This window comes from Prionailurus bengalensis, chromosome C1 (genome assembly GCF_016509475.1).
Source record: "Prionailurus bengalensis isolate Pbe53 chromosome C1, Fcat_Pben_1.1_paternal_pri, whole genome shotgun sequence".
NCBI classification, from domain to species: domain Eukaryota; kingdom Metazoa; phylum Chordata; class Mammalia; order Carnivora; family Felidae; genus Prionailurus; species Prionailurus bengalensis.
The window spans coordinates 23,719,807-23,730,634 of record NC_057345.1 but is presented as its reverse complement, the minus strand read 5'-3'; the positions used below and the strand labels follow the sequence as shown (position 1 = coordinate 23,730,634).

General features: G+C 47.5%; 1 protein-coding gene across 3 annotated transcripts in view; it reads right to left on the bottom strand.

The window, feature by feature from the left end:
- Positions 1-9: 9 nt before the first annotated feature.
- ZCCHC17 (zinc finger CCHC-type containing 17) overlaps positions 10-10,828 on the bottom strand; it is a 62,027-nt gene continuing 51,208 nt past the window's right edge. Inside the window, exons 8-9 of one of the 3 annotated variants that reach the window (XR_006296529.1) lie at positions 313-913; positions 10-204 (exon numbers count right to left, since the gene is read on the bottom strand). Coding sequence is in view for 2 of the 3 variants with exons in the window: in XM_043574347.1 (XP_043430282.1) it covers positions 752-913 (162 nt within the window). In the remaining variant the exon portion in view is untranslated. Of the gene's footprint in view, positions 914-9,073; positions 9,470-10,828 lie in introns of those variants that run through there. The other 2 variants (XM_043574347.1, XM_043574348.1) reach the window with 2 other exon arrangements.

Below are 10,828 nucleotides of genomic sequence, written 5' to 3'. Positions count from 1 at the left end.
AACCTTCAGTAAGTTTAAAACCAAACACACTTCCGTTTAGTGCCAGGAATTGAAGCAGAGACCTGAAGTGGGACCAAGGGACTCACACGGTAGTGAATACAAAGTAAAGCAATGATCTTGGCTTGAGCTGTCTGGTTCAGTGGTCTGGCAGAATGTCACACACAAGCTCAGTCACTGCAGACGATGGTTTTCTGGCTGTCACTTCTAGCATGATTGAATCACGTCAGGGGGAATGGAAAAAGTGAGCACCACTTCTTACCATGTTCTCCCTCATCCCGCCGATCTCCCTCGGCCCCCGTGTTGGATGCTCACCAAGCAGCCCAGGGCAGACCCGACGGGGAGGGGCCGCTCACTCTGTTCTCCAACTACAGCCAGACTCGCCTCCACAGCGGTACCTGTGGCTGGAGCCTGGACCCCTGTGCAGGAATCTGGCTCTGGCAGTGGCAGCTGGAGAGGGTAATAGGACCTCCTGCTGGATGAAGGAAGTTGAGTGAACGAACGGGCGAGCTGCAGGGGTCACTTGCAAAGGGACCAGGAATGATAAGTGGACGACAACTCATTCGGGCAGATGCTTCTGACTTCTAACTCCCAAACCTGCCTGCTGCACGAGGGGAAGTCATCTCCCATGGGCGAGAAGCCAGCGGGGTGGGAGGCCATTTTCTCACTACTGAGTCCTTCCGGGAGCCAGGGCTTCAAGGCACCGGGCTCCTGGTTCCTCCTCCTCTCAGCCACCCCCCTACTCTCTCCGCTCTCACTCCTTGTGCTTCTTCTTGTGCTTCTTCTTCTTCTTCTTCTTCTTCGCTGCCTTGCTGTCCTTGGAGGTGTGCCTTGCCCTCTTGCCTGTGTCACTCTCAGAGTCTGAGCTGTCCGAGTCAGATGACTTCCTGTCTCTGTGTTTCTTTTTCTTCTTCTCCTGAAAAGAAAATTTAAAAAGCGGCGTTGCATGTGTGCGTTTGCTTGAAAGTATTGCGGCATATAATCGATAGGGGACCATTTAACATATTATGAAGCATTAAGAAGAGTAAGTTAAATCTTCAAGTATCAACGAGAAAAGATACCCCAAACGAGTGACAGGGCCGAGTCATGCTACAGCATGTGTCCTAGAGTCCAGCGTGTTTACCATACCATATAATGTGTGTCTTTACACATACCTGTAGACGTGTGAAATACACAGAACAACGGGAAGGACACAAACTGGCGACGAGTGACCTCAGGAATGAATGAATGGAGGGAAAGATGGAGTCTTTTACTTTTTACTTCATAGAACTCTGTCCTGTTAGATTCAAAAAACCAAAACACGAGTGTCCTTACTTTTATTTTTAAAAAGCACAGGTGAAGGGAGTCCTTAGAGGTCATCTAGTGTAGCTGGAGGCAGCACCCCTAGGGGCCCCAGGTCCGCGGAATCAGGGTGAGAGCTCCAGGACCTGGGGATCCCGTGCCGGTTTCCAGCAGACCTGATGCAGGGAGCAGAGCTGCCATCAATTAGAAAGGCCCCCGCTGCCGCCCTTGATGTGTGTCCTCTCTAACCTGCGCAACGGCCCTGTGAGATTTTACTGCGAGAGGGAAGAGCCCAGAAAGAACTTTCTCCAAGCTACAACCACCACACCATGCCGCCAAAGGAACAGCACAGACTCAAAGGATGGGAGGCAGATTTCTAGACTTCCGTGTGGGGCTTCAAGCGGTTTTTAAGCAGTGCGTAGCTTTTTCCTTGAATTTCAAACGTCTGTATTGCCTCAGGAAGGTTTCTAAGAAGGGGATATTAGGGGTAAGAAAGAGACGGGGCTGAAGAGGCACGGCTCCTGCTCTCTCTATGGGTTCCCGGCCGGCATCCCGAGGGCTGTCGAGTGCCTGAGTGATACGCCAGGTCTTAGGAGCCGCTGTGAGAAATAATGGACGGAACACCGGACCAGGAGTCAGACCCAGATTCGAGTTCTGGCTTTGCCACTTACGATCACTGCTCTGCAACTCGGCGTGAGCCATTTTATCTCACGAGACCTACTCTCCTCAAATGTGACGTGGAGCTGGGAACAACACCTGTGTCACACGTCTGTGGTGAAGATGTGATGAGACAGTATCTGCGGCTCAAGAGGTTGAGAGCCACTTGCCCCAGACCACACGGGCAGGGCTGGGACCCGCACGCGCATGAGACAACTGGCAATCTCCTGAGTTTTCCTGTGTGGCGCACGGCCTCTCCTCCCGTACAGCAATGGCAGGCCTCGTGGTATGGTGGTCAGTGCAACGATTTCGGAATCAGACAGAGTAAAGTTCAAATTCCAGCTGCCGCTTACTAGCTATGTCACTTGGGACGAGAGACTTAACTTTTTGGAACCTCGGTTTTTTCTTTTGTTAAAGGAGCTATGCGGATTAAACAAGACAAGCACTAGTTACCAGGCACAAAACGCCTGATACGTGGTAGGCGCTCAGCGGTAGCTACAAGTACTGTTCTCTCATTTCAGAGAACTCCCGGAATGTTCTGACGGTCTAGTCAGGTATCTCTGGCAGGTGAGTCAAAGTTTTGAGAGAAGAGTAGACCAAAACTGTTTCTTGAAGTCTCCAGTGGAGTAGGGAGACGGGAACAAAGCCGCCCCGGCCACATCACCAAGCTGTAGGGACCGCGGCTGGGGGAGTGGAGAGCCAGCAGATGGACGGTGCTGCACCTTCCGCTGACAGGCTCATGGAGACCAGTCACGGGGTACGGGGCCCGGGGAGCCTCACTGCGTTCTGCCCCTGAGGTAGGGCAGGGTCCTGGCGGAGCGAGTCTGGCACCTGTCCCTCCAAGCCTGGCACGGCGTGGATAAATACGTGAGGAAGGGGAGCAGTAGCATTTTACATCCAAACAGTACTTTAGTTTATCGAGCTTTCTGCACCCGTCCCGCTACAACAGTAAGCCGGTAAGGTCAGACTTCAGGAATCCCCACCCCCACCGTGCAGATGGGAAGGCTGCAAGTAAGAGCATCACCACGAGGTGACCGAGGCCCAAGTGACAAGAACAGTGTACTTTGTAACTCACAGTGGGCATGATGTCCACTGTGCTTGCTCTCAAAGACGTAAGCTCAAGAGGAGGAAAGAGAAAAGTCACAGGCCGTGTGCGATGTGGACTCTACCTAGAAAGGAGGCGGGGGGGGGGGGGCGGGGGGCGGGGAGGGGAATGGCCTTCTAGACCTCACTCTTGGTGCCAAAGCTCTTTTATAAGCTGACCAAAGAAAATCTAGTCCTCCAGCAGGTGGCGTCGGTCGCTTCAGCGGGGGTGGTGCAAGACGAAGGTCTGGAGTTGGGACTAGGGAGAAGATGCACAGCCAGAGCCTCCACCAGCTTCTGGTGCCCTGACTGCATTCAAGGGGCAAGTGGAATGGAAGAGAAAGGGTTAAAAAAATGACCCTGGATGTGAGTCCCTGGCAGACAGGCCAGGAGGTGCATGGGAAAGAAGCCACTGCTCAGAACTGCTCTCCAGGAAAAGCCAGTATCCAGTGACAGCAGCGAGCCCACCCATTTTCTCGGTAGTTCTGCAACAGGTTAGCAGCAGCCCAGCAGGACAAAACAAAACCAAAAACTGCGAAAGGGGAATAACAGCAGCTAACTTTTAATAAGTACTTAATTCTCTAGATGCTGAGCTGGGCACTTTGTACACATACCTCCCTCTGACCTTCACAACAAATCTGTTTTTTTTTTTTTTTAATGTTTATTTTGGAGAGAGAGACAGAGAGACAGAGCACGAGCAGGGGCAGTGCAGACAGAGAGGGAGACAGCGAATCCAAAGCAGGCTCTAGGCTCTGAGCTGTCAGCACAGAGCCCAACGCAGGGCTCGAACTCATAAATCATGAGATCATGCCCTGAGCCAAAGTCAGACACTTAACTGAGCTACCCAGGTGCCCTTCACAACAAATCTATTAAGTGGGCATAATTGCCCCTATATTTTCAGGAAAGAAAAAGGTAACTTCAGAGGGGATGATTGAGATGGACTTGCCCACATGGTAGGACATGGATTTGACTCAAGTTGGGTCCCAGAGGAGACGTTCTTTTCAGCCCTGTCTGCATTAAAGGCAGCACCTAACTTGGTACCTGCCAACCAAAGGCACTGATTTTTGGCCCAAAATCAATCAAGTGAGCATTTATTCTTATTTATTCTTAAGAATTATTCTTGAGAAATGATTAGTTCTCAAACTGAGAAGTTCACTGGGGTGAACTTTCGGGAACTAAGATAGAGTGTAATTCCTTGATAGAATTTACCTATAATGCACCAGTTTACCATAGCTTGGAAAGGGTAAGACCAGAAGAAAAAGGTTTATCAATCAACTCATAAATATTTAACTTTACCTACAAAGCACTTTAGGGAGCCACAGGGGCATACAGTGTTGCTTAAGAGATAAGGAGAACACACCAATTTTTAATAGAATTCAGGCACAGTACCTACTATTTCACTGAGTAGTGGAACTTGGCACCATTCCTCCAAACCTGAGCCAACCTCGTCAAATCGGAATAACTCATCCGACAAGTATTTATTGAGTGCCTTCTGAGAGCCAGGAATATCCATTAATTAATTTGTCTCTTAAAATAGGATAGTCGAGTGAGGTCGGAAATCAGGGATCATGGGCCTTCAAGAAACAAATTATCAAAGATAAAAACTAATGGAGATACTAGGGAGTCCATGGTGGCAATGTTAAGCACAAAAAACATGCCATTAACACACAAGGGAAAAATCGATCGTGTCTGAGGAATCTGAGGCTGGCTTCATGAGAGATAATATGTAATGTGTTATGCTTCCGAAGCATGAATATGGTTTTGGCAGGTCGAATGGTGGTGGTGGTGCTGATGGAAGAAGGAAAGTGGGGGGGGGAGACGGGATGAAGGCAAATGCTTGGAAGATCTTTCAGGGGGTGACAGATCACCTCCTGTGTAGCTATTTACTGTGCACTGGATTCCATCCTTTCTCTTCTACTCAAAGTCATCGATCCAGGAATTGTCCTCTCTCCTGGATCAATTTCCCCCTCTTTACTGGCTCATTCCCACCAATAAACAAATATGCTATAATAGTCCCATGGAAAAAAAAACAAAAAAAACACAAAACCTGGGGGGAGGGATGCCTGAGCAGCTGAGTGGGTTAAACATCCAACTCTTGATTTTGGCTCAGGTCTCACAGTTTCTGGGATTGAGCTCCACGTTGGGCGCTGCACTGCCACAGCAGGGGTTTTCTCTCTCTTTCTCTCTCTGCCCTTCCTCTGCTCACATGCTCTGTCTCTCTCAAAACAAATAAATAAAGTTAAAAAAAAAAAAAAAAACCTCCTGGAGCACCTGGGTGGCTCAGTCAGATGGGCGCCCGACTCTTGATTTCGGCTCAGGTTAATTATCTCATGGTCGTGAGATCCAGCCTCAAGTTGGGGCTCAGCACGGAGCCTACTTGGGATTCTCTCTCCCCGCCTCTGCCCCTCCCCCACTTGCTCATGCTCTCTCTAAAAAAAACAAAAATAAAACAAAAACCTCCCGAACAACTTTAACCACACTGTCATCCTGGCACTCCACTGAAACAGCTCTTGTCCGGGCTACCAACCACCTTCACGTGGCCAAATCCACGGTCCTCATTTACTTGACCTGCCAGACGCATCTGACACACTCCATCTTCCTTGGAACATACTCCTCACTAACTTCCACCGCATTCTCTTACTTGTCCGCTAACTTCGCTGGCTGTTCCTTTTCAGTCTCCTTTGCTAGTTCGTCCTCACCTCCATAACCCCTAAAAGTCGGGACACTCCAGTGTTCAAAGACCTGCCCCCTTCCTAGATTTATTCTCCAGGTGATCTCACACATGAACGTAAACACCGTCTGTATGCACTGACTCCCACATGTATCTCTCTTACCTGGGCCTCTCCTCTGAACTCCAAACTACACATGCAACCGCCTACCGTGGGTGGGTCCGCGTGGATACCTGGCCGGGGTCACTACCGCCGCACCCTGCCCTCACGCCACCCCTCCAGCTTTCCTCCCCATCGTCGTATGTAGCAACTCAAACCAAACCCCGACTGCTCCCCACTCCCCTACTTCTGCATTCCTTCTCCTCTCAACTCGAATCTTCCAGTTACTCAGTCCAAAACCTCTAGAGCGCTCTTCAACTGGTCTCTTCCCTACCTCACATCCAATCCGTCAACAAATTCTGTCAACTCTGCCTTCAAAATACATCCCCACCTCGACTCCCTGCTCACCACCCCCACCGCCTCTCACGGGGACTGGGAATACTGTCTGCTAACGAACGAGCTCGCTGCCCAGTCCCCACACAGCAGCCAGGATGAGTCTCCTCCACGGCAAGCCAGATCACATCATGTCTCCAGGCAGAGCTCTGATGACACCCGCCTCCCTCTACTAGGACAGCTGCAGTCCTCACGCTCTCCTACGAGGCCCCCCATGACCCGGTTCCCCAAACTTCCTCTCTTCTCTCTCGCTTCACCCTGGCTACTCTGGCCTCCTTACTGTTCTTTAAACATGCCAGGTCATCCCCAGCATCTGGCTACTGTACTGGCTGAAATACTCTTTCCACTTATCAGAGGGGCCTGCCTCCCCTCTTCCTCCAAATACCCACTCTGATGATGCTTTGAGAAAGGCCTGCCCTCACCACTCAGCCTGCGATGGTGAGCCACCTCTCCTCCATCCTCCCATTCCAGCACTCCCTCTCTCTCAGAATCAAATAGGCTTTTCACCACAGCACTTAGCACTACCTGGCATATTGGTATTACTCTGCATTTGCTTACCAGTTCATTGGCGGTGACCCCCGTTGGAATGCAAGTGCCGTGAAGACAGGGACTTGTTTTGTTCACTACTGTTCCTGCAGTGACTAGAACAGAGCTTGGCACACAGAAGCTCTTTTAATGAATGAGGTTAAAGAACAGTTGTGTGTGGGAAGGAACTGGTCAGAGATGATGCTGGGAGTCTGGACAGATTGTGAAGAGTCTCAAACTCAGACTTTATTCCATAGAAGGGGAATGAATCACTCAAGGCTTTTGAGTAGACCACCCTAGACAGTTCTCTGTGCTCTATCTGAATGGGTCCAGGATTGGCAACCACCTCTCTCTCGCAGATGAGCACCAGAAGAAGTTCTCTGGACAAGAGGACAAAGCCAGCACTACAGCCAAGGAATGACATTGCTATTTCTGTTCTCCTGGATACAGTACAGCAGAGAGTAATTGTGGTAGCCACATCAAAAGAAAATTATATTCTGGGGATCAAATATAGTTAAATGTCACTATAATTAGTGGGCAGCCTTACCTCAAGGCACATGCTATCTCATAATATCGTACTGATTCAGAAAGATCCACGGTGGCATACAGTTAAGTGAAAGAAGCCAGCAACGTACAGACCGCAGGTTCATGGAAACATTACCCAGGGTTTTGCAACAAAAACCGCTATTCCTATTTTACCAACCACTTCATATCCCATTTCCATTTTCAACACACAGTTTCCTCTTGTCCTAATTATGCCCAACAAAAATGACTTACAATTTTCAGACACCTGGACAAAAATTGTCATGGTACTGAATGGGTTTATAGGACTAAACCAGTGCATACTAGATGTTTGGACAATGTGTGCATTCAGTGTGTGTATGTGTGTATTTTAATGTTTTTATTATTTGAGAGACAGACAGAGAGCAAGCAGCAGAGGGAGACACAGAATCGGAAGCAGGCTCCAGGATCTGAGCTGCCAGCACAGAGCCCGACTCAAACCCACAGACCGCGAGATCATGACCTGAGCTGAAGTCGGCCGCTTAACCGACTGAGACACCCAGGCACCCCCCAATGTGTGTATATTTGATAAAACGAGGTGGGGGCTCCGGGCTGGGAAGCTCTCATACTTCTGTCCCTGTTCCCTTCATTATTACCTACTGGCACAGCAACAGGAGTCAGTCTTTGCTCCAAACTAAGGGCAGGTCTCACTGAGTCAAGGGACCTACAGAGCTACTGAGAGCAGAGATTATGGATCTATCTATTCAAAGGTAGCTAGCGTATGCCTATTATATGCCAGGCATTATGTGGAACAGGTGACATCCTTCCTTTATCCTGGACCACTTTCTGGTTTCCCAACATGCCTAGCACCTTCTCCTGTCTGAGAAGCTTTGCGTTAGACATTCTCTTCACCAGATTGCAAAAAAGACGTGGGACAATGAAGTAGTCTAGTAAAGAAGCAGAGATGAGGGGTGCCTGGGTGGCTCTGTCAGTTAAGTGTCCAACCCTTGATTTCGGCTCAGGTCATGATCTCACAATTGATGAGTTAACCCCCCCCCCCCCCCCCCCCCCGCCTCCTTAGGGCTCCATGCTGACAGCACGGAACCTGCTTGGGATTCTTCTCTTCCCTGTCTCTCTGCCTCTCCCCTGCTTATGCACTCTTTCTCTCATGCTCTCCTTCCCTCCTTCCCTCAAAATAAATAAATAAATAATTAAAAAAAAAAAAAAAGAAGAAGAAGAAAGAAAAAAAGCAGAGATGAGAACCCAATAGCCTATTTCTGACTTTCTGGTTCCAGTTCTGAGTGGCCCAACCACACTTCATTTCCTGTTGCTGGATTTCTATGGGATCCGATAACCACCCCTCCTTGGAGTGGGTGCCTGTCCTTCGTCCCCAGAAATACCTTGGGTGCTTATCTTTCTCCTTCTGCTATTAGCCGTTGGGTGTAGCTGTCGTGTATAACCTTTATATCATGTGACTTGCCCGTTGCCTAGGCCTTCCACACACTAGGCACTCCCGCTACCCACTAATTTATTCAGCAGCATGGACTGCTAAAGGCATTTCCCTTCAGGTGACTCTACCTGGTCCCACATTTGGTTCCCAGAGCCAACTAGTCTGCGACAGGTATCTGAATCTGCCACTGTCACACCCCCAAAACTTGCATCGCAAGTGGAAGTGTTCGCTGGTAAGGAAAGTCAATCTCCTGTTGGAATCAAAGGTTTGGAGGGTAGCGGAGCCTGGCTGGCGCTTGTAACGTCCAATCTTGGGGTTGTGAGTTGGAACCCCACGTTGGTTTTAGAGATTACTTAAGGACATTTTTAAAAGTATTAAAAAAAAAAAAAAAGATCTAGAAGGTAAAAGGAAACAGACAGGAGGCCTAGAATCTTGATTTATGCTTGTGAACAGAAAGAAATAGATCCACATGAGAAAACAGATCGATAGATAACGTCAAATGGTTGCTAAGGGGTAGCTGGTAACAGAGCAAAACTAGCAAAAAAGTGACCTTACGAGTCCTGATAAGTTGAGCTCCTAGCAACACACAATGACATGTATAAGGCACTCAATACGTATTTGCTGAGTAAATAAAGAGAGCGCTCACTGAATTAGTGGTTGACGTGCAGGGTATAAAAAAGAACACAGGGTGTGCTATCCAAAGGCCTGGTTCTTACTGTAGGTCCATCTCTGGTAGCCGTGTGCTTTAGGGGAGACAGCTTCTCTTCCTCTCCATTTTCCATGTAAAATGGAACCGTAGTACCTACTCTGGCCACTTCACAGGAGTGATAAGGATAAAACAAAATAAAAAACATGAGGATATTTTATAAACTGTCAGCCCTAAAGAAATACAAAGCATAAAAGATAATGAAGGGATTAACAAGGAGGTGAAAAGACAACACTAGATGAGATCTTCGTAGAAACGGGTGGGGGGAGTTTTCACAGTTTCAATTCTCTAGAGCACTTTTTAATCAAAAATGACTGATGAAGTTAGAAGTTCAAATACACAAAGGTACTTGAAAAAATAACGAGATATGATGATTATAACTGTCATTGTTCATCAGACCATTCCTCTACTAAGTGAGGTGGAGGGTAGGATAATGGGTTGACTAACCAGGTCATAAAGAGCCTCACACCTAGCGGATCCTTAACAACTGTTTTTGATGAAATGAAATACACATTTCGAAGCAGCTTTAGAAACAAAGCAAAAACTTGGGAACGCAAGCTGGTGCAACCACTCTGGAAACCAGTATGGAGGTTCCTCAAAAAAAACTAAAAATAGAACTAACTACCCTATGACCCAACAATTGCACTACTAGGCATTTATCCACGGGATACAGGTGTGCTGTTTCGAAGGGACACGTGCACCCCCGTGTTTATAGCAGCACTATCAACAATAGCCAAAGTATGGAAAGAGCCCGAATGTCCATTGATGAATGAGTGGATAAAGAAGATATGGTATATATATACAATGGAGTATTGCTAGGCAATCAAAAAGAATGAAATGTTGCCATTGGCAACTATGTGGATGGAACTGGAGGGTATTATGCTAAGTGAAATTTGTCAGTCAGAGAAAGACAAAAATCATATGACTTCACTCATATGAGGACTTTAAGAGACAAAACAGATGAACATAAGGGAAGGGAAACAAAAATAATATAAAAACAGGGAGGCGGACCAAACAGAAGAGACTCATAAATATGGAGAACAAACTGAGGGTTGCTGGAGGGGTGGTGGGAGGGGGGATGGGCTAAATGGGGAAGGGGCACTAAGGAGTCTACTCCTGAAATCATTGTTGCACCATATGCTAACTAATTTGGATGTAAATTAAAAAAAAAAAAAAAAAAGAAACAGAGCAAAAACTAATTGTACCAGATGTATTAAGCAATGCAAAACAATTTAACCAAAGACCCACAGAAGTGAAACAGCCACAGAACCACTTTAGGAATCTGACAATATCATTTACACACTAAAAGGTTAAAAGAGAAAGAACAATCCTTGGAACACAGAAGTAGAATCACAGTCAAATATCAAGCTCTATTAAAGAAGTTAAATGACCTGTTTGTAGACATGTTCTTAAATGCAGAAAATCCTAAAGATTCCATGAAACAACTGTTAGAACTAATAAGGAATT